This window comes from Macaca nemestrina, chromosome 15, assembly GCF_043159975.1.
Source record: "Macaca nemestrina isolate mMacNem1 chromosome 15, mMacNem.hap1, whole genome shotgun sequence".
NCBI classification, from domain to species: domain Eukaryota; kingdom Metazoa; phylum Chordata; class Mammalia; order Primates; family Cercopithecidae; genus Macaca; species Macaca nemestrina.
The window spans coordinates 113,816,161-113,839,261 of record NC_092139.1 but is presented as its reverse complement, the minus strand read 5'-3'; the positions used below and the strand labels follow the sequence as shown (position 1 = coordinate 113,839,261).

The following is a 23,101-nucleotide window of genomic DNA, read 5'->3' as shown; positions in this document are numbered from 1 at the left end:
CGTCCAGCGGTTGCCTGCGACACCAACTCTGTCACTCACCACCGTGTGACCTCGGTTGACTTCCTCCATCCTCTGTTTCCTGGCTGTGAAATGGGGATGACTGCAGGGGCCAGAACTTGGGACTCCGCGGATGATGTGCAGCATGCACCGTCAGAGTCAGGCTCGCGGGAGCAGCTCAGGCACCAGAGCAGTCAGAGAGCTCCCAGCCCAGATGGGAGGCTGGCACTGGGAGGGTCCCAGGGGAAGGAGGGCCTGCGTGAGGACACGGTGGGCATGCCGTTGGCCCTTCCCTGACTGCCCACCCTTGGGAAGGTCGTTGGCCTCCTGAGCAGTCCGCCCCTGCGAGGCCTTGCAGCATGGCCAGGCCTCACTGTGTTCCCAGGCCCTGGGTCATGGCGTGGCAGCCCAGCTGTTCCTGGGAGCTGGCCCTGGCTGAACGCGGCACTCAGCCAAGCCGTATTTCTGCATTTAGCACTGGAATCACAGACCCGTAAAGCAGAGGGGCCACTTCCTCTTCCTCCTCCTCCTCCTGCAGCAAGAGAAGCACCAAGGCCACCCCTCTGCAGCTGCAGGTCACCTCGGGTAGCTGGTCACCAGCCCCTGCCCGGGCTGAGAGCCCCTCCATCGACACAGGCTCTGGGGCAAGACACTGGGGGCCACCACAGGCTTGGGGTGGACAAGTGAGCATCAGGGATGAAAGCAGCCGTGTGGAACCTGAGGCCGTGCTGGCCTGGACTGGGCATTTCACTTGCTGTGCCTCAGTTTCCCCATCTCCTTCCCCTCTCTACTATTTTGTTCACCAAAGGCCAGGTGGGCCCAGCACCACACCAAGCCCTGGCCTTGGCCCTGTCCATAGGGCTCCATCTGATTCAACTGATTCCTCCAGGCAGGCCTCAGCCCCTCCCTGACCAGGGCCCAGTGAGCTCCTGCAGCCAGAGTGGGCTTTGTCACCTGGTGTGGACAGACCCCCCTAGCTGGGGGTGGGGTGGCAGGATGGAAGGCCCAGGGCGGCGGTGAGCCAGGACAGGGCCAGCAGGAGGGTGTCTGAGGCGAGGGCCTCCCGGGAGCCGTGGCCAGATGCCCTGTCCTCTGAGGTGGCAGGGGACGGCTGCAGGGAAAGGGTTGTTCCTCAAAGTGAGCCCCTCAGAGCTGGGGGAGATCCAGCTGAGGCTGGGAGCCAGGTGGGGGAGGACCCCTGTCATCTGGGCCCTCTGGCTCCAGTAGTTTGGTGTCTCTGGGCAGTGGACCCTGTCCGGGACCAGGCCCTGCACTGGGCAGGACAGCAGTGACCTTGGCCTTGACCTCTTCAGGACGACCTCCCCCAGGCCCAGGGAGACAGCTGAACCCATCACCTCCAGACAAGACTGCCCTGGCTGGGATTCTGCCCTGGCTGGGATTCTGCCCTGGCTGGGATTCTGCCTGGGATGTCAGGGTCAGAATAGAGCAGCAGAGCCCACCAGGCCTGGCCGCAACTCCTAGCCCGCTTCCCTGCCTGCCACCAGGCTCCCGCTGAGCCAGCCAGCAGCCACCCTGCCCACTGCTGATGAGGCAATCTCACCCGTGGGCCACCTGCCCCTCACTGAGGCACGGGTCGTTCCAGCTGGGAGAGCCGGTGGTTTCCCTGCCCTTGGGGTCCCAGCTCCCATCAGCTGCCAGGGCCTCCTGCCCACAGCCATTCCCACACCCTGAACCCTCCCTGCTGCTGTCTGCCCCGATCCCCCCGAGACTCCCTTACAGATGTCTCCCCGAGGCTCTAGGAGGTTGGAGACTTGACCAGGGTCACCCAGCTGTCACCGTGCTGGGCACAACAGACAACAGTGTTTACTGCCCCCCACTCCTATGGCTGGCCCAAGGGCAGAGGGGAGCAGGGAAGGCCCCTATCCCTGAGGGACACCACAATGTGACCTGGACCCATGTCTCTGGGTCTTGTATCCTCATCTAGAGCACAGGGATGGGACACTGGACCTCGGCCTCTCCTGGGATGAGATGAGAGCACGGGAGACGCCTAGAGATGCCTCCCACCACCTGGCAAGTGCCAGACCACCGGGGCTCCCTCTTTGTTCCTGTCTCTCGCCATCTCATCTGCTAGGTGTGACCTCGGGCCACACGACCTTCTGCAGCTGGGCATGGGGCAGTACCCTCTGCTCTGCAGGCGGCCCTGGTGGGGATATCCTGTGTGCAGTGGCTGGCACCACGGTGGGGGCAGTGGGAGCAGAGGGTGGTGCAAACAGGAGGGGGATGGGCAGGGCCTCCTGGTCTGGCCTGTGGCCAGCCTCACCCATTCACGGAAGGGGTGGAATTATTACCTGTTTTACATATGGGGAAACTGAGGCTGGGAGAGGCAGAGGATAGCGGAGCCCAGGGTGAAGTGGAAGCGAGCACAGAGGGAGGTGGGGTGAGACCCCAGTCCGGCAGAACTCCTGCAACCCCACTGGAGGGTTGAGGGGCCGGCCTCCTGCACACCCCTCCACCCACAGCCCCCCGCTGTACCCAGCACCGTGCCCGCCTGGGGGATGTTGCTGCCGGAGCCGGAGATGCCCCCGGCAATGGTGGTGGTGGCCAGGCTGGTGTTGGAAACGCTGCGTACCCACCCCACCACCTCCGTGCTCTTGACCCCAGGGCCGCTCAGCCTAGGGGCCGGTGTAGGCGGGGCCAGGCCTCCCTGACACTGATTCTCCAGCCTGGGGCGGTGTCCACATGGCTGCCCCTTCCCAGACCCACGCGTTTCATTGGGCGCCAGGCGCCACCTGGTGGCCAAGCCAGAAGCTGCCGCTACCAGAGCCGCGTGGAAAGCATCCCCAGACCCTCAATGTCCTCTTCCTGTGAGCTTGGGGAAACTGAGGCTGGGGAGGGGTAGGATCTCCCCAGGTCCCTCATAGAGGCAGGGCCTGGACTAGGGACAGAGATCAGGGCTCCTGACGCCTGTCCAATGCCTGCAGCTGGGCTTAAGTGGCTTAGGGGATGTAGGGGCCTGGCCATGCAAGGATGGAGGACGGAGCCCAGCGCCTGAGGTCCGGTGCACTCGCCCTGGCCATGCCAAGGCCTGGGAGCTGTGAGCACTAGCAAGTCCCACCTGCTTCCCCAGCACGGGTCCCAGGGCCCACATTTGGCAGCATCTTTGTAGGAGACACTGGCCTCACTTTTGAAAGCAAGGAAATGGGACCAGGTCTGGGGTTCACACCTAGGAGCTAGGCCCTGCCCAGGCCCAAGGCCCAGCTCACTGGGGAGAGGGGGAGTCCACAATGGCCCAGAGCTTTGCCTAGAGCGGCAGCACCAACAACCACGTGTAAGCGCCTGTCCTCAGAGGTCCCAGCCCTGAGCCAGCCTCATGGAGCAGCTCAGAGCACTGCCCAGCTCTGAGTCCTGTCTGGGGCCTGGCTGCTGTTCCCTTTGCTGCTCCGGAGCCCGCTGAGTCCCATGGGGACAGGGTGTGAGGTGCGCTTTCTGACTCTGAGGGCCCCAACTGACAGGGTAAGACAGCCAGGCCTCTCTTCAGAAGCCCCTAGGGCAAGGTGGGCAGGGAGGATGGGGGTACCGGCAGCTACTGAGTCTCATATCACAGGGTGGGTCTAGGTGGCTCCCCTGGTAGCAAAGGCCTGGCCTCCAGCTCTCAAGGTCAGTCCCTGGGGCACCTCACATATGACAGGTCCTAAATCTCGCCTGCCCAGATCTGTCCCCAGCCTGACTCCTCTGTCCCAGTGGCCATCCACCTACCCACCTGGAGAGACCTGGGCCTCCCCGCCACCCCCGTCTCTGCCCCAGCCAGTCCCCAGGTCCCAGCTATGTCACCCTTCGACAGCCTCTCAAACCCGACACCTCCAACACTCCCTGGTCATTACTGTCGTCTCGGCACATCCTTTGGCCTGAGCCTGGGCAGCCACCCTCTCAGAGCTCTATACCCCTACAACTCCTCTCCCTTCACGGTGGCCAATGCAGGGTTGCCAGCCCAGGCTGCACTCAAGCCCCTGTGTTGGCCTCTGCACTGTGGGATAGCCACTGGGTCTGACTTAAAAAGCCAGAGCTGGTACAGTCCGGCTAGCCCAGGAAACTGTGGGTAAACCAAGTCACATGGACCTGTTTCCTCCCTGCAGGCCTTGTCAGAGCCTTCAATAGGTTCACCACAGCATGACACCGAGAGAGGGCATTGTGAGCAGCAACCGTGGGGCATTTGTCCAGGGAACGTGCCATCCAAGAGTATTTCCCAGGCTCCTGAGAGGGACAGCCAGCCAGCTACCTCCTCAGCCTGGGTCCCCAGGGTCCCCCAGGGGCTGCCCCCTGCTGCTGGTCTGCCCTGCAGCCCCCTCTGCCACTTTCCCCCCTGGTGCTAGGTTCCACCCTATTCCACTTGACTGAGTCCTCACTCTAACCTGTTTGTTCATTCAGTGGGCTTTTTTTTTGTTTTTTTGTTTTTTTGTTTTGTTTTTTTTTTTTTTTTTGAGATGGCACCTTGCTCTGTCACCAGGCTGGCTGGAGTGCAGTGGTGTGATCTCACCTCACTGCAACCTCTACCTCCTGGGCTCAAGTAATTCTCTTGCCTCAGCCTCCTGAGTAGCTGGTATTACAGGCACCCAGGCAGGAGGCTGCCAGGCATGTCACTGGCTCAGGACAATGACCGGCGGTCCTGTGGCTGTAGTGGGCATAGAGGCCCTCACACCTCCCCTTCAATCACACACACGCCAGGGGAGCGGGAAGCGCCCTGGGGTCCCTCCCCAGGATTGTCCTCAAACCCAAGGCTTCCATAGCCCAGAAGGGGTCACCCTATTCCCAGCTTTGGCCTCGGAGGTGGGGGCTGCTGCCACACAGTGTCGCTGTCGGGAAATGCACAGTCCAATGGCGGGGGTGGCTGGCGGGCAGGGGCCCAGGCTGCCCAGGAGGGGCGGATGGTGGGGGAAGCAGGGTGGGGTGAGAGATGGCAGCCACTGAAGGAGGCACTGACCGCCCAGGGCAAGGCCCTTTACGGCTTCCCTGGCAGGGCACGTGGCCCTCCTGGGCCCTTCCTCCACAATTCACAACAAAATCACAAACCGCACCCCCGAGCAGGGTGGTGAGAAGACACCCAGAGGCCAGGCTGGGTTCGCCCGTCATCCACCCCATTCCAGAACATACTCATTACACATTCTACATTCAATATTCGAGGGGCCATTTTCCCTTCCTGCTTCAAAAGAAATGGAAACAAGACTCTTCCTGGGCCCTCAGCTCTACGCCCCGTGCTGACGCGTGACCCGAGAAAGGTCCCCCTCAAGATGCTCCCTGTCTGCCACCTCGCTGGTCTTGTCCTAGCCCTGGCCCTGGATGGCGGCCCTGTCCCTTGGTGCTCAGACTGCTGGGTTCAAGAGGTAGACTGGCTCTGCATCCCTCCTAGGAAGGCCAAGGTCAGCAGTGGCCCTTTTGAACCTTAGGGCCCGGGGGCCTCTCAAAGGGCCCACTCCGGACAGCCCAGGAGCCCCCTCGAGTCTCTCCGAGACCTCATCTCCTCGGCGAGCAGGGCCGTGCAGACCTTTCTGCCTCGGGTAAGGCTGTGCCCTGGCTGTACTGCCTGAGCTGGGAGGGGTCCGTGGCACGAGGCTCCTGCACGGCCCAGGAAGCTGGGGCCATCCTGAAGGTCCCTGGTCCCCGACTCTTCTCTCTGGACTTTGTTCTCAAGGTGACTCATCCACATCCCTAGGCACTCTGATATAGTATCAGCTTAAATCCTCATGGGCGCCCTGGGAGGTGGAAGCTACGGTGACCCCACCACGAGACGGGAAACAGGCTTGGTGAGCAGAGTGACTGATCTAGGCCTGTCACCCCCAGAGCTTTCACAAGCTGCTGCCAACCAGGTGATAAGTGGCTCCCTCCTCCCAGGGCCCTCATCCTATATTTTGGGCGAGTTCTGGCAACCCCATCTCTAGGTACAGCCAGTCCTTTGGTCAGCTGGAGGGTAGGGAGGGACACGGGGTGAACCAGGCATCACCTCCTCCAGGAAGCCACCCCTGACTGCAGGGCTGGGTCCAGGGATCCTTAGGGTTCCCCAGCCCTTGGGCTGCTCCACTGTGATGCTGACCCCAACACGTGGCCACTGTGTGTCCCTGGCAGCTCCCCGACCAGGCCTTGAGCTCTGCAGGGCCAAACCCTGCTCCAACTACACAGTATGGGGGCCGGGAGGAGAGGCTACGTTCACAGTCTGCTCAGACACAGACAGGGACTACGGTGGCCAGAGGTGGGTCTGAGCCGTGGACTGAGGGGTGGGGGAGCCATGGTGAGCAGGAGAGAGTCCTGGTGGAGGTGAGCACAGGCATGAGGGAGGGGTGCTGGGAAGCAGCGCAGGCGAGGGTGTCGGCAGAGATCTGCTCCGGAGACAGAGGGGGTTGCTCTGAGACTCTGAGGCAGTGGGAGTGGGGAGGTATGGAAATGGTGTTCACAGGACAGAAGTGACCAGACGTGGCTGCAGACTGATTATGGGGTGAAGAAGGGGAGCTGGACAGTGCCCATGTGTCACTCACTCTGGCCCCAGAGGATGATGGGAGAAGGGACCACGGGGCAGGTCACTCACTCTGGCCCCAGAGGATGATGGGAGAAGGGACCACGGGGCAGGTCACTCGTCTCCAGCTGCAAACTCCTATGCTGTCAAGACCCAACTCAGATGGCCCCTGCTTTAGGAAGCCCTCCCTGCCCTTGGGCCCCTCCTCCACATTCCCTTTGCCCTTGGTCCACACTGTGGCAGCAGCTCTGGGAGGGTAGGCAGGCCTGGGCTCTGAGGTGCTTGCCATGAAGAACTGGCACAGATGGGTGTCAGGGTAGGGGGTGCTGGTCTGTCCAGATGTGGCCATGCAGGGCTGGGGTTGCCTGCAGAACCAAGGGAGGTCAGGAGGGCACAGGGGGGAATCTGGGCCAAGATCGTGGCCTGGGTCAATAGGGGTGAGGATGGGCATTTGGGTGGGGGAGGTGTGGGCCCAGTTGTGTCAGCACCTCCCCTCCAGGTGCTCTCAGTGCTGGTGCAGGCATGGACAAGCCCACCCTGCATGCCCAGGGTGGGACTGCTGAGACCAGCCTATGGCAGCTGCTGGCACAGGGGCATGAGGCCTCCCAGGAGAATAGGTGCACATTTGGGATGGCAGTCAGTCAGAGGAATTACGGGTGCCCTGGAAACTGTCCTGAGGGAGGACGGAAGGACAGGCATGTCCAGGCTTTGGTCAAGGCACTTAAGGCACTGAGGTGGCCTCGGGAGCCAGGCCTTGGCAGTGCTCTGAGCTGCGGACCTGGGGCCTCGGTGGCTGCCCCGTGGGGACCTCTCCACTGGGCTTGGGTCCTGGTGCTCAGCCTGCCTGGCTCAAAGGCAGCATAAGAGGGCAGAGAATGGGCTGGGCCTGGCATCCTGAGCCCAGGGTGCAGCATGGAGCCAGCTGAGGACTCTGGAGGCGCTGAGAGGCACGAGCAGACAAGCCTGATGACCTGGAACAGCTCATGGCCGGGGGCCTCCACACTGTCCCACAGCAGATGCCCCCCAGAGCCCAGTCTCTGGGCTTCCAGAATGAAAGGGGCCAGTTCCAAGTTCACAGTCAGAACAGCTTTATTGACTCTAGGCCCCAGATGCCCGCCCATCTTCGGCTCAGGCCCCCTGTAGGTCAACGACGTTGGGGGCAGCCCTCCCGTGGGGTCGTGTCACTGGGCTCCTCAGGGAAGGCAGTAGGTTGTATAGTTATCTTCTGAGGGGCAACATCACTGCCCTGAAACCACACAACCTACTACCTCACCCCGCCAGGCCCGGCCTTACACTGCGGGAGGGCCCGCCGCCCCCGCCCAACACCAGCCCCTGCCCAGCGGTCCTCAGTCACCGGAGCAGGAGGGCTGGGCAGGCGCAGGGCAGGAGGGATGGGGAGATGGCACCCCAGGAAGGGGCAGCTGCTACTGGCTGGTCTCAGGAAGCCCCGGCTCTCTGGGCCTCAGTTTCCCCAGGTACAGAGGAGCCGCCGTCTGCCTTCAGGTTGTGCCTATGTGGGGCCCAGTGTGTGCAGAGCTGTTCCTCTTACTTCCTGCTCGGGAAAGGTGCCTCGGCCTCCCTTCCTCCACAGGCAGAGGCCCTGCCACTGAGCTGGCCAGGCTGGGGCACATGCTGGGCACCTGGGGTGGTGGGCAAGGCCAACACTCACGGCCCCGTGACCTCCGCATGTCTCAGCCACCCCTGGCCCCGTGGTGCCTTCTGGTGCTCAGCGGAGGGTATGGCTCAGTCTCCTGCTCAGGGTCACCCATGAGCCTGTGTCTGATGGGGCTGGTGTTGGGAGACAGAGGTCGGACAAACAGCCGCATGCATCGCTGCTCTCAGTGTGGCTGGGGCAGAGGGTGGGGTTGGCTCAGCTCTCCTCTGCCTTGGATGCTCTCCTTCCTTCCTCATCTGCCTCCATTTTACAGAGGAGGAAACCGGCCCAGAGAGATCGGGGCCTGTCCAAGGTCACAAGGCAAGAGGAACCTAGGCCTGTCAAACTTCTTAGTGCAGGGAGCCCCTGCCCCCGCCTGCTGCCAAGCCTGCCCCCAAACCTGCCCCCACCTGCTGCCAAGCCTGCCCCCAAACCTGCCCCCGCCTGCTGCCAAGCCTGCCCCCAAACCTGCCCCCGCCTGCTGCCAAGTCTGCCCCCAAACCTGCCCCTGCCCCTCCCAGCCAGGGTTCCAGATGCTCTGTCCACCGCAGATATTACAGCCACTTCAGGAAAGACAGTAGATTGTATAGTTATCCCATAGCAGGGCAGAGCCCCAAACTATACAACCTACTACCTCACCCCAAAGGGCAGTCGGTCTTGGTGCCGATGGGACTCCATGGCTTCCAGAGGCACCTCCTGGAGCAGGGGAGGAAAGAGGGCTGAGGGGAACAGGGCTCGGGGCTTGGTAAGCCACAGGAACCAAGGGCACAGGGATTCTGGCGGGCAGGTGCGGTGGGTGCAGGGGACTGGGACACCCAACCTCTGGGAGTGGGGACACCGTGGCCAGCACCAGCAGGGACAGGAGCCTGCAGGAAACCACCAACCAGAGAGGGACGAGAAAGAGAGAAGGAAGGAGGGAGGGAAAGCCCCAGTGGCATTTTGTGACGCTGTCACAGGCAGCCGGCCCCCTCTCATCTGGACAGGAGTGGCCGTAATGTCCCCAAGGAACTCCGCACTGGAGACCCTAAGAGGAGGGCTGTCATCTATCAAAGGCCAGCAAGCCACGGGCGTGCGAATGCCCACCCTGCTTGGCCCTCCCTCCCCACACAGGCCGCCAGAAGCAGCACTTGGGGCCCCCAGGCTGGCTGAGCAGCAGCCCCCGGGGCGTGCTGTCTCCTCCCACTGGGCAGGCAGGCATCCCTCCCCAGGGACTCCGGCTTTGGCCCTGCTATGCAGGCTGGCCTGAGCTGACCATGCTATAGGAGGTGGCGGGACATGGTTCTTTCCTTCCTTGAAGGAAGTGGCCTCTTGGGGAGAGCAGCTGGAGGGGGGAAGCACAGACCCTCCGGGCCACCCAGGGTCCAGTGCCTGTCCCTACGGGGGCTGGCACACTCATTGCCCTAGCTTGGGGCTCACAGGGCTGGGACAGAGTGTGGCATGAGGACAGCACTGAGGGGGGTCTCGGGGTTCCCCTAGCAGGGGAACGTGGCAAGAGATGGGCCTCCCTGAGCCCCGCCTATCCTGGGCCTGGGGCAGGGTCAGCCTCAACAAATGCTAACTGTGGCTACCACCTTCCTGGGGGAGCCTAGGGAAAAGCTGAGGAGGCAGGCACGACTGTCAACTCCTCTTACAGGTGAGGAGACCGAGGCCCAGAGAGGCAACATGACCCAGATGTCACACAGCCAAGGGGGGCAGCAGAGTGAAGTCCAAATGTTCTGCTTCCTGCCAAGTTAAACAGCGCGCCAGCTCTCAGCTCCCCGTGCCCAACTGGACTTGGAAGGTCTACCCAAGCCCTCCTTCCACAGCCCATCCTGAGCAGGCCGCCTACTCCAGGCAGGCACCAGGCTGAGCTGGACCATTTAATCCTCACAGCCCTGGTGAGGCTGAGATAATGAATCCCACTTCGTAGTGGGGAAACTGAGGCTTGGGGGTACTGAGGCTCTGGCTGGATCCCACTTCGTAGTGGGGAAGCTGAGGCTCGGGGGTGCTGAGTCTCTGGCTGGATCCCACTTCGTAATGGGGAAACTGAGGCTCAGGGGTGCTGAGTCTCTGGCTGGATCCCACTTCGTAGTGGGGGAAACTGAGGCTCGGGGGTGCTGAGTCTCTGGCTTTAGGTGCCTTTGCTCTCAGAAATTGGTCGGGGAGGGGGTCTGCTTGCTCTCTGGGCACTGTGTCCTACTCCCTCCCGAGGGGCATCTGCAGCAAATCCCAGGTGCTCAGCCAGCAAGGAGACCACTGAGGCTCACACCTGGCGCCACCCACCCAGAACTGGAGACTGAGATGCTGACTCACCCAGGCGTGGGGACCGGGAGGGCCCCAATGCAGCCTGACCCTCCTCTGTCCGGGCATCATCTGCCCTGGGGTCTCGAAAACCCCATGTTCCCTCAAGGCCTCAGAACAAAAGCTGTATGAGAGGGTCTGGGGGTCCTGTTCCCCTGCCCCAATTCTGGATCCCCTGACTGGTGGGCAGGACCAAGATGTCCCTAAGGACTGTCTGGGCAGAGCCAGCCAGGGTGGGGCGGGGGCTGAAGGGACAGTGGCTGAGGGTCTCCTTGGACCCTCCCAGCTGTGGTGAGTGGCCAGAGTGGGAAGATCAAGGCCATCCCAGCTCCGCTGAGCTCAGGCTGACTCAGGCTGTCGCTCACCTCATCACCAGCTCCCAGTCAGGTGGTCCACCTTGAATGTCCCCGCATCTGCCCCCATCTGCACCCCTGGGAAGTGCCTTGGGGAAGGCTGTGGGGTGGGCTGCACCCTAAGCATGCGCTCTGGGCTCCTGACTTAGTCTCTGGCTGGCTGGGTCCCCTCACACCTACCTACTGGGTTCTGACCCATGGTCCCAGCAGGCTAAAAGCAGGGTGGCGCAGGACGGCCCAGCAGGTGGAGCTGTGGGAATCCAGGCCGGCCTTTGGGCTATGCTCTGGGCAGGTCTCATGCCCTCGTGGGCCGTGGTCTCTCCACTGAGGCAAGGGGTCAGCTGCCAGGTCCCCCGCCACCAGCCATCAGAGCTGGAGTGCAGGTGGGGACCACCACACAGATTCCAATGGCCCCAGCCCGGCCCCCACAGGTCCCCCAAGCCAGGACTTCAGCCCCCCAGAGCCTGCAGTGCCCACCATGGGGGGCCCCAGCCCACAGGTCTGGCTCTATAAGGTGTGGCAGACAGAGAAAAGCAGACAGGCCCCTAGTCCACCCTGGTCGTCACCAGAAGTGCCCTCTCCCTGGGCCCCTAGCCCTGCCTGGGAGAAGCAGATATGACTCAGTTTCCCTTATTTGGCCTTTCTTGTTCTGGGTTAGACTTACCCAGGTGGCATCTTGAGTCATCCTGGGCGATGGCAGGTAGCCTCAGGGCATTAGGGCTGCATTCCAGGATGACCGGTGGCTAGGTGACAGGAGGGGCTACCGCAAGGCTTCTGTCCCCATGGAGCACTTGAGGCAGGCTGGGCCCTGCAGACAGGCAGTGCACGTAACAGAGCCCAGGCCCAGAGAGTCTTCAGGGTGTGGAAGTGAGGCTGAGGGCGCCTCTTCCACTCAGACACCCTGCAACGAACCACAGCTCCTTCAGGCCCTGTCTAGCCTGAGGGGTGCACCACCAGAGTCAAAGGTCACCATGCCCCAAGTGCACAGGGGGTGGATGAGGTGGGCCAACCAGGGGAGCTTGCTGGAAGGGTGGCGGGAAGACAAGAAGACATGGCTTCGGGGGAGGCCACAGCCTGGGCAAAGGTTTGGCCATGAGACCATCAGGTCCCCATCTAAGGACCTCTGTGCCTGAGTGTGGGGCCTGGAGAGGACCAGGAGTGGCCTGGTTCAGACGATGGCCCTCCCTCCCTATCAGACCTCCCATGGCTCCTCCTACCTCCAGAGCCAGGACGGCAGGAGGCCTAGCTCACTGCGAGGACAGCCAGCCACAGGCAAGGGCTCCAGGTCAGCGCCCCTTCTTGACCTGTCTGGTTTTAAAAACAAAAGTGACAAGTGTCAGCTCTAGAAGAGATGTGGCCTCGCCCAGCCCTGAACCCCTTTGTGACCTTGGGCCTTGCCCAGACATCCCGCACCAGAACCGACACTCCAGCCTGGCCTGTCTCTAGCTAGTGGCTCACCCACCCCTGCAACGGCCTGAATGGAATGGCCTCCGTGGCCAGCCCTGTGTTGGACAATGCCAGATCAGAGGCGACCAAGACCCAGGCCTGTCCTTGAGTGGTCAGTGGTCACGTTCCCCTGCTGGGAAGCCTGTGCCCTGCCAGGCTGGTGCCTGGATGTCTACGGCCCAGAGGAGGGCCGGAGGATGCACAGGGGGACAGCCTGGTGCCACTTTCCCGGGCGCCTGGCCTGTCAGCAGGTAGCTGGACCCTGTAGGGAGGGATTAAACCCCCACTGCACCGAGGAGGATGCTGAGGGTCCACAGGGGCTGCGGCTTCCCCTGGGACCCAGGGCCAAGGAAGGCTTGGCGTCCTCCCACGAGCGGAAACCCCCCAGAGGGGCCCACAGGATCCAGTCTGGGCTGCACGGCTTCGGCAACAGCTTGTCCAGTGAATCAAAACTTCACTTCACTCCACCCATTCTGGCCGGAGTGCCCTTGCAGGCCAGGCACGGGGTGCAAAGGCCAGAGTTGTGCATCCAGGCAGGAAGGGATGTGGGTCCCCAGGGCTGAGCTCAAGATGCTGGATGGGAGCAGACATACTCTGGTTCCCCGCAGCCCTGTACTATGTGACCTCGAGCAAGGACAGCCCTGCTGGGGACAAGGAGAGTCACCCACCAGGCTATTGAGGGGCCTGTGGGGACACCGGTTGGGAGGTGCCTTTCCCTCCTCCTCCCTGAGCACCAGCCCTGCCCGCACTCCCGGCCAGCCAGGCCATCCACCACTGCTGCCACCCTCTCTACTGTCTCTGCCCCTCCCCAGCGTGCCCGCAGCCCTGGCTCCCCCTCCAGCCTTCCAGAGCAGCGAGTGCCCCAGGCAGGCCTCCGCTCCCAGCATTGCCCTGGCCTGTCCCTCTGCCAGGCACGACCACCCTCCTTTTTCCCGCTCCTTTCCCCAGAGGGCCCTGTGTTCCCCGGTGAGTCCCGGCTCTGCTCCCAAGGCTCTAGGACTCACATCTGGACCACCCAGGCTTGCGGTGGTCAGGGAGCCTCAATGTGGTAGTGCCCGCTCTGGGGGACTCTGAGGAGGGTGTCTGGACACGTTTCCTGCACACCCTACACTGCTGTGTTCTACAGGACCAGGAAACAGACGCTGTGACCTTAGTGGGCTCCACCCCCACCACAGGAGGATTTGCACAGGAGAACTCCAGCCGACAACCAGGACTTTCTTGAGTACGGGGTGGGGAAAGACTGATGTTTCCGTGTCGTGACCCACTCATGGAGCCATTTCTGAGCCGGTGGGGAGAAGGCCCCAGTTGTGTGCATCGTGGGGTGTGCGCGAGGGTGATCTCCAGGCCCACCTGCCCGGCAGCCCTGGGGGTGAGCATGGGGCTCAGGCCTGGGGAGACAGCAGGAATCTCCCCTTTCTCAGGAGGCTTCCTGAGAAAGACCAGAGAGACCCTTCCCAGCCAGCCTGGATGAGGGCTGGGCGGACCACGCAGCGTGAACGGCGCTCCCTGAGCAGAGCTGACGGGGAGTGAGCAGTCGGCAGGCGCTCTGCCATCTGCCAGCTGCCACCTCCCGGGCACTGCCCCGGCCCCACGGTGTCTGCCCGTGGGCAGGGTGCCCGGCAGGCCCAGGCAGGGGAGGGGCCAGGCCAGCCAGGACAGGTGTGCGGAGGCCTCAGTGGGCAGGTGGCCATTTCAGGGCCGGGCGGATGTCTGGAGCAAGTGAGGCAGACAGACGGTGTCACCCTGAAGTCACCTCGGGCTTGGCTCAGGGCCACTGGGAGCCGGACACCCCCCAAGGAGCACACCCCCGCCACCCTGATTGGGTTTCTCCCCATAAGGCAGCCAGTGTCTCTGCTCAGCAAGCCGTGCCAACAATGGGGTCTGGGAAAAAGACGGGGAGGGGCGGCGTCCGGGGGCGCGGACGGGAGGCGGGCCTCCTGCAAACACGGCCCAGAAAGCTAACGAGACGCGCACCGGGCAGCCTGTGGCTCTGGCTTGGCCGCGGCAGGGCGGGGACCAGGGCGAGGTGTGCGAGGCATGTTAAAAGGACCAAAAACCCAGCCATCAGCAGAAATATCTTATTGCAAAATTTAAAAAAATCAATGCAGAAGGGTCCATGATCTAAAAATACCAACTTAAATCAAGATGGGACGGGTAAGGGTTACTAACCTCTCCTCTGGCCTCAGGCTGCAATACAACTAGGCCGCCCACAGTCTCATGGTCCCCAACAGCATGCCACGAGGTGGCCGTGGCAAAGCCACGACTAGAACTGCACTCCTCAGATCCAGGCTCCTCCCCTGGCCCTGCACACCTCACGCAGGTGGGAAAGGAGTGGCCCCAGGATGGAGCATGGCCCAGACCCCAGGCCTGCCTTTCTTCCAGGGCTGTCTGGGGTGCCAAGGTCCCCTCACTGGCCCTCCTGCTAGCACCCTCCCTGTCTGGCTTCCCCAAAACTGACACCCACATGCTCCGGGTCAGGGTCTCCACCGTCAGGGGTCTGTGCCCTGTCTAGCTTCCTGCTTTCCTGTTTTCTCACAGCCACTAAGCTCTCAGTGGGGGTGGGGGGCAGGCTCAGGGAATGTCCACTCCCTGGGGCAGGGGCCAGGCCTGCTGTGGCCACATGTCCTGCACCTAGAACAGGGTCAGAGGTCCAGCAGCCTCCAGCGTTGTGGCCACAGGTGTGAGCGTGGAAGCTCACAAAAGTAACGCAGCACCCGAGACACCTGAGGGCTGGCACTGGCAGGGGAGGACCGTGCTCTGCAGACGCACCTGCATCCATGGGGCACAGGCCTGGGGGCTGCCAGGCCTGGTTCTGACCTGCTCTGTCTCCCTCAGTGATGGGCCTGGGATGGGGCAGGTGAACCCCTCTGGGCCTCAGCTGCCTCCTCCGTAGGATGGGTCAGGACGCCAGCCCCCGGGATGTGGGGAGAATCCGGCGGAGCTGCTCGTTAATGCTCCAGGGTTACGCAAACAGGCTCACTTGGAGTCCAAAGGGGAAAAGCAGGAATGCGGAGCCCGCTCTTCTCCTGTGGGGACCTCTGTCTGGTGTTTAATCATTAGGCATACTTTTAACCTCAAAGGCGTGTACTTATCTGAAAACATTCTTAATTCAAGTCACAGTCTGGGTCACAAGGTGGGGAGACTAGGAAAGAATCGGGGGTGGCGGGGGGCGGTGACCAGATGCAACCACATCATTAAAAATACCCCAGCCTGAACCCCGCCCTGCGGTCACCCCACCCAGCAGCAACTCCCCACCAGGGACCAGCTCTTCTGCGGCGGGGGGGCTTTTCCTGCCGGGAAGCCTGGGGCTCCGTGTGCCCCAGGAAGCTGCAGGCCTGACCTGGCATGTGGGGCAACTCTGGTCTGAGCGGGCAGGCGGGCAGAATTCTTCCTTCCCATGCCCAGCTGGGTTTCCCCGGGGCCAGGGCAGGGCCTGGGCAAACTTCGCTTTGTGGTGACGGAATGTTCTGTCCAGGAACCACAGGGAGAGGAGTCTGGGCGGGGTGTAGGGTGGTGTCCAGAGACCTTCCCAGGCCTCAAGGGCTTGGCTGGGTGCCTGGCAGGTGTCTGGGGTAGGGTCTCCTCCAGCGAGGAACCGACCCACGGCCATGTAGAGAACACAGGCCACCGTGGGGTCCACCCGGCACCACCCCATGCCACCCATAGGACCTGCGTTGACCCCTAGAAAATGCACACACTTATCAAACACCATTCCCTGCTTCGCCTGGAGATTTCTCCCAACTTCTAGGAGGCGCACTGCCCTCCAGGGGACCTTGTTGCAGAGATTGCAGGAACCCATGTGTGGCCAACCTCACAGGGCTCCCACAGGGCCCACCTGCCCCCTCCTGGCCTGGCCAGGCCAGGGGCACAATTGTCCTCCACAGCCCACACCCAGTGTCTCCCTGATGCTGATCTGCAGCCCCCCGGCCCCCAGGGGTTTCCTGGAGACCGTCCCTTCAGAAATGTGCCACTTGGGATCCTCTGGGTGCTGGAAGGGCAGGTGCATGGGGCAGGAAGCAAGCTCAGAGGCTCGGGAGAGGCCGAGGGGCTCCAGTGAGGAGGGAGATGCTGTCTGGAATGGCTGAGGTTGTGGGGATGGGGCCTGCAGGAAAGTGGGGGCTGTGCAGGTACCCAGGAGGGAACAGGTCCTCCTCTCCTGTGTGTCACAGACCTTGGCTGGCCCCACCACAGGAGAATCCTGGCCAGAGTGCGGCCCTGCCCTCTTCCTGAGGTTGGCGGTGCCCATCTCTAAGTCAGAAGCTGGGCTGGCCACTGAGACACCCACTCCCGGCCAGGCCAAGCCAGAAGCGTGATAGGTGAAGCGGTCAAGGCCTGAAGGCATCGCCCCTGAAGAGGTGCGGGGAGCCCATGGGGCCCCACAACTGCCTGCACTGCCCTCGGCCCAGGGCTCCCCTGCCAGCGAGGCTGCACCGGCCCAGCTCTGGCTCAAGGCTTCTCTGTCTGCTCGGCAGGACCGCCTCAGGGTGGCAAGGGGCCGGCAGGGCTGGGTGAGGGGCCAGGACTCCCAGCCTGCCTTGCCAAGGGCTGGCTGGTGCCAAGCCTGGGTCAGACACGGCCAAGGCCAGAATGGGCGGGGGCCGGTGCTGGGCTCTGTCCAGGCCGCCAAGGGCAGGCAGGCGGGCCATGGCCGCCCTCCCTGCCAGGCCTCTCCAAGGCCGCGGCCACCTCAGCTACAAAATGGCGGCAGGCCGGGCGGCCATTTTGCAGAGCGCTTGGAAGACAAAGGCCGCCGCGGGCGGGAGCGGCTATGGGGCCGGGAGGAGGAGGAGCCACTGGAAAAGAAGCACAGTGCCCGCCCCGTGCGTGGGCCCAGAGATAGGCAGGTGGGCCTTTTCTGGGACCTTCTTCCACCCAGGCTCCCAGCGGCCGGGGCTTCTAGAGACCTTGTCGTCCCGTCTAAGGGTCTTGCAGTGGCCCCGGGGGACTGGGGCCTGCCTGGGGCACGGATGCCCTCCCATCTTGCAGCCCAGGTGGCCTAGCCTGAGGCACGACCTCTGGGGGAGGTGGCAAGGGCCTACTGAGCCTGGGCTCCCGGATTCAAAACCTTCCTTTGCCCCCAGACCCAGGGAGGGCTGCTCCTCATTTAGCCGAGGTTGGAGTGGTCCCCAGACAGGCGGCTCGAGGGCCTGGCCTGAACTCCAGGGACCACTGTGCCATGAAGCAGCTGCCATGGGAACGCTAGGGAACCTGCTCCAGGGATGGGAAGCTGCTCGCCCCTCCACCTTCCACAGCACCCACCCCACAACCTGGAATTTTTGGGGCCCTGCCAACAAGGGTGGGAGGTGGGGCCCACTCGGCCCCTCCTGGAGCCCTGCCCCAGCCAAGCTCAGCACCAGCCACTTCCCAAACAAGCTCCGAGCCCCATCCTGCTCATCTGTCTGGTGACCGTCTGTCCACTCCCTTCTTGTGTCCCCTTCTCTGGCCTCCTCTGGACAAGAGGCACAGGCCCCACTGCCCCCAACAAACACTCGCTGGAGGCAGAGTAGAGCCTGGCAGGCAGCACCCCCAGATCCGACAGACGGACGGCCCCAGGGTGCCACAGGGATGCCTTCCTGCCCCTGCCCAGCAGTGGTCTCCATGTCTCTTCACCAGGTCTTATTGAGAACCCAAAGGTCCAGCCAGAGGTCCAGCAGCGAGGCTGCTCCCGGGCTGGGGGTGCAGCCATGTGGCACTCCCTCCTGGCCTGTGCAGGGCAGAAGCCTGTGATCGCCACCAATCCCACTGCACAGACAGGGAGGCCAAGGCCCAGGGCAGCCGAGCTGTGACCGGCAGCGGGGTGCTCACAGGGCCACGGGGTCAGGGGACAATGTTACTCACACACCTGAGGACTCAGCCCAGGCCTCTGACGGGGACCGCCGATCTGGAGCCATGGGCAGGGCCTGCATCAAAAAACAAGAATGAAATGAGGGAAGCCCGCATGGTGCTCACGGGGTGGGGGTTGCCTGGGTGACACAGTGCAGCATCAAGGGCAGGTGCTACTGTCCCCATCACCGCGTCCCCAGGTGCCCTGACGACTCTCTGGGGGTGAACGGTACAGCCACCTTGCCTGTTCCCGGGGTCTCTCCACGGTGGGGCTAGACCAGCTGCATACCGCAGGCTCCTGGGCACATCCTCCCAGCTGGGGACCTGGCCAATGTGAATGCTTTGCCACTGTGACACGCCAGGCACCCACTGAAGCCCCTCACACCTGGTGACTCACTCAGTCCATTCCTGATCAAATGCAGGAATGGAGTGGCTGTTCCTTCCCCCACAGCCACAGCCAGTGCAGGAGCAACTGTGCTCCCCATGTTTCAGGGATGAGGGAACGGGGACCCAAAGATGTTTACCTGCGCACAGGCACTAGGTCCTTCTGTGTTGGGTGAGCCCAGGAAGCCCCCATCAGGAGGCCCGTTTTCCTTTTTCAGGGACAGCCAGGGGCCTCTGGCTCCCCAGTTCTCGAGGCCAGCCTGGCTGGGTGGGCGAGGTGTTTTTGGAGAAGGGCACGTCGTACCTGGGACAGCTGGAGCAGCGACACGAAGCTGCGGGATGAACTGGGAGCCTGCTCCTTCCCAGAGCTGGACATGGCAGTGCTTTCAGCTCGCTACTGTGTGGTGAACAAAGCCCCCAGCATGGGCCATGCCTGAGGCCAGGTGCCCAACCAACCAGGCCAGGGAGGGAAGCTACAGCTAAGGAGGCAGCAGCCTTGGGCACTGCCAGGAGCACTAGGGCTGGGGTTTGGCCCACTCCGACACCATCCCGGCAAGGGCCTGAGTGGCAGGGCCTGTCCCCACCACACAGTCAGACTTCGGAAGGCTCGGCCCAGACCCCAGACCTCAGCCCCTCCCTGCCCCTGAGGGATCTGGCGGCCCCACGCCTTGGCGAGACTATGTTCATGGAACCCAGAGGTGCTTCTACTGTGGGGCAGCTTGGGGCCAGAGCCCTGCTCTGCTGTATGCCAGCCTGGTGGCCGGGGCAAGTCCCATAGGCTCTTGGAGCCTCAGGTGAGGGACACTCAGCAGGGACATCAGGAAGAGGGATGACTCCACGTGACTGGCTCAGGGCTTGGCCCACAGGAACTCCTAACAAATCTGAACCGAATCAAGAAGGTGTTTCACCCAGATGCTGTTGCAGGTGGTTGTCCTTGCACCATGTCGCATCCCTCGTCACAGTGAGGGCTCAACCTCATGCTCACCGAAGTTTCTCCCAGCCAGAGAGCGCTGCTCAGAGCCAACAGGGAGGTGCCGAGTGACAAAATCACTCCGCATTCTGTCCATAAAGACAGCCCCGACTTACCAGGGTCCAACTTAAGATTTCTCAACCCGGAGGGATATGAATTCAATAGAAACCAACCACACTTCAGTACAGTGTTGAATAAATAACAGGAGATCTTCAACACTTTATCATCAATAGGCTCTGTGTTAGATGATTTTGCCCAAATGGAGGCTAACATAAGTGTTCTGAGCACGTTTCAGGGAGGCTGGGCGAGGCTATGATGTTTGGTAGTTAGGTGTATTAAATGCTTTTTTGACTTACAATATTTTCAATTTACAGTGGGTTTCTCAGGACAAACCCCACTGCAAGTCAGGAAGCATCTCTATTTTCAGTGGGACTGAAAGATCAAATGCAGGGCCATTGTAAGGGCTTGCTTGCTTCTGTCTGAGTATAAAAAGGCATCTGGGGCCGGGTGCAGCGGCTCACACCTGTAATCCCAGCACTTTAGGCTGAGGCGGGCAGACCAGCTGAGGTCAGGAGCTCGAGACCAGTCTGGCCAACACGGTGAAATCCCGTCTCTACTAGAAATACAAAAATTAGCCTGGTGTGGGGCAGGCACCTGTAATCCCAGCTACTCTGGAGGCTGAGGCAGGATAATCACTTGAACCTGGGAGGCAGAGGTTGCAGTGATCCAAGATCGTACCAAGGCACTCCAGCCCGGGCAACAGAGTGAGACTCCTGTCTCCAAAAAAATAAAAAATAAAAACATTTTAAAAAATTAAAAAAGGCATCTGGGTTGCTGGACGTGGTGGCTCACGCCTGTCATCCCAGCACTTTGGGAGGCCGAGGAGGGTGGATCACAAGGTCAGGAGATCAAGACCATCCTGGCTAACAGTGAAACCCTGTCCCTACTAAAAATACAAAAAAATTAGCCAGGCGTGGTGGCGGGCGCCTGTAGTCCCAGCTACTTGGGAGGCTGAGGCAGGAGAATCACTTGAACTCGGGAGGCGAAGCTTGCAGTAAGCTGAGATCATGCCACTGCACTTCAGCCTGGGTGACAGAGCGAGACTCCATCTAAAAAAAAAAAAAAGGCATCTGGATATTTGACATGAAAACAAACTTCTGTCCCCTCAACCTGCATGCAGAGGCAACCTGGGGCCGTGGCTCACGCCCTTCAACCTCTGGGGAGAAGAGAAAGTGCCACTCCACCGTCTGCAGAGGCTGCTGAGGTCACATCATGGTCCGCCGGGGCCCATTCTCAGGCTGTGGATACCAGGTCCACTAGGCAGTCTTGGAGCCGGCTGATGTGGCTTCTCAGCATGGCTCTGCCATGGGGTGACAGGCCATCACCTATCTCACATCTGCACCCATTCCTGAAGGACGGGGCGGCCTCTCCATCAGCCAGAACCCAGGGTACCCAGAAAAGGACCAAGTTCCTTCAGAAAACCAGCCAGTGCCGGGGATCAAGGGGGCCACATGGCCGCCGGCTCTGGTTGGGGCTGTGGCTCCTGTTGTCTGCCACCAAGTGTGGGTGAGGCACTGGGCTACTGCCACGGTGTGGCCAGCAGGATGCCACCTCCTGAGTGTGAGGCCTGAACAGCCCATGAGAGGCAGGCAAGGCCGAGGGACCTGCCTGGCTGAGGTTTCCCCGTCCTGGGCCAAGGACTCCAAGGGAAGCAGTTTTGACTTAGCTAAAAAACAAACGCTGCTGAGGGAGTCCCTGTCCCCACGGACCTTCAATGGCTCCCCCAGTCCAAGTCAGCACCCCAGCACCCAGGCTCCTGGTCCCCAGGCTCCGTCTCTGCAAGAACAGTGTGGGACGGTAGCCCTCTCTTGCTGGTGGTCCTAACAGAGGGTGTGTGACCCCTGTGGTGATTACGCCAGCATCTGGCATCTGATGAGCACTGAGTAAGCACCTACTGTGTGCACCCAGCCTCATCTTCCACGGGTCATGCATATTCGGGTGCTGGTCCCAGCCCTGGACTGTCCACTCTCCTCTGCAGGCCTCTTCTCCTCCACTCCAGGCCCTATAATCCAGGGGGCACACCCTCCCAGCCTCCCTGGACCTGTCTGTCCAGGCTTGGGAGTCAGAGACTCAGGGAAGGGCACATTCCATGCCCAATCCTGTGTGAGGGACACGCCTGTGGGGTCTGTTTCATTTGGAACCTGGAGGCCACCACTGCTGCCCATGGGATGTCGGGGGGATTACATTAGATGGTGGCCAGCTGTGTATACAGGGAGGGCTGGGTGCAGGTGGGATGAGGTCCCACGGGCAGGCCTGGGCTTATGGTGGGTGCCAGAAAACCCCGGCTCCATGGACCAGATCACCTTGGCCAAGACCCACTAGGTCCCCATCAGATACCTGGGGTCGGCTGCTCCCCCAGGCTGGTATCCCTGTGACAGCCCTGCAGTTCCAAGGGCTGCCTGCCCTGCCCTGTGTCTCCTCTTCCCCAGTCCCTGCCCCTCTCCTGCCCCCACGCTGTTCTCCTTCCTCTGTTACCCTCTATCCTCTTTCTCCTCTGTCCTGCCCCTCCTCCCTGATTCCCCCAGGGGCCTCCCCCCACTCCCCACCTGTGTCCCTCCCCAGTCTCTGCTCGGCTGGTGGCCCAGCCCTGCATGCAGACACAAAGGCCCCGGGGCAGCAGCGTCTGCAGAGTCTGGCGGGCAAGGCCGACCTGTAAACACGCCGGGCCCCAGATGGCAGAGGGGTCCGGGCCAGACGCCGGCTGCTCTGCTGACATGCAGCGGCCTGGGGTCCTCTCCGCACAGCCTCGGGAGGGGGGCCTGCCCCTGGCCATGGCAACAGCAGGGAGGGGAGAATGCCAGTCCTGCCCAACCCACATGGCCGCACGGATGCCCCAGGAGGAAAGAATCATCGGCGACAGTCTGCACTCGGGGGCTGGCTCGCCAGGGCGAGGGGCCCCAGGCTGGCTGCAGCCTCTGAGCAGTTCCCAGCATGACAGGCCCGTCCCCGGCCATGGCCTCAAGACAGCCATGACAGACAGCAGCAGGCAGGGGACATCTTACCTGCTGAGCCCCCAGCAGATACTGCAAATTGCCCCATAGTCACTGGTCCCCTAGGCTGCCCTTGGCCTCCCCTCCCAGGGCCCTTGAGACAGCTGGATCCTTGCAAACAGAAGCGGCACCCAACTCAGGCAGGAGGGAGCCCAAAAATCAGGGCCAGACCTGGACCAAATCTGGCTTCTTGGAGCCCCGGTTCCTCAGCTGCAGAAAGAGGCTGGCAGGGGCGAGGAGGGTGGAGGCCAGGCCAGCCCCAGCTGAGCCCATGCCAATGTGCAGCAAGCACCTGCCTGGCTCCTTGGCCCCCAGAGCTCTGGGGCTGGTGCAGTACACACGCATGGTGTGTGTGTGTGTGTCCAGTTTTAGGCACGCCCGGCGGAGGGTGGAGCCAGGAGGGAGAGGTCTGGGGAGCCCCGATTTTCATCAACATTCACAAACTGTACTCACCTGAGGATAGACACAGTCCCTTGAGCTTCAGGCGTCACTGGGGAGGTGGCCAAGGGTGGAAGACCTGGAAGGAAAGAGAAACGCTGAGGAAGCCTTATGGTGGAACCCCCGGGTGTGTGCGGCACTCTTCCCTCATCTGTTCCCTGTCGGCTCTGGCCCTGCCTGCCCTGAGACCGCCATGAGGCCTGGGCCCAGCCCAGGGGCTGCCTGAAGCTTTGGGTGCCCCCA

At 62.1% G+C, this 23,101-nt stretch overlaps 1 protein-coding gene across 9 annotated transcripts in view; it reads right to left on the bottom strand.

The window, feature by feature from the left end:
- Positions 1–11,964: 11,964 nt before the first annotated feature.
- The window catches only part of LOC105489811 (uncharacterized), a 72,206-nt gene continuing 61,069 nt past the window's right edge, over positions 11,965–23,101 (bottom strand). For 4 of the 9 annotated variants that reach the window (XR_011614212.1, XM_071080746.1, XM_071080748.1 and 1 more), the window contains one exon: positions 15,020–22,937. Coding sequence is in view for 6 of the 9 variants with exons in the window: in XM_071080746.1 (XP_070936847.1) it covers positions 22,901–22,937 (37 nt within the window). In the remaining 3 variants the exon portion in view is untranslated. Of the gene's footprint in view, positions 12,056–15,019; positions 22,938–23,101 lie in introns of those variants that run through there. The other 5 variants (XR_011614211.1, XM_071080752.1, XR_011614210.1 and 2 more) reach the window with 4 other exon arrangements.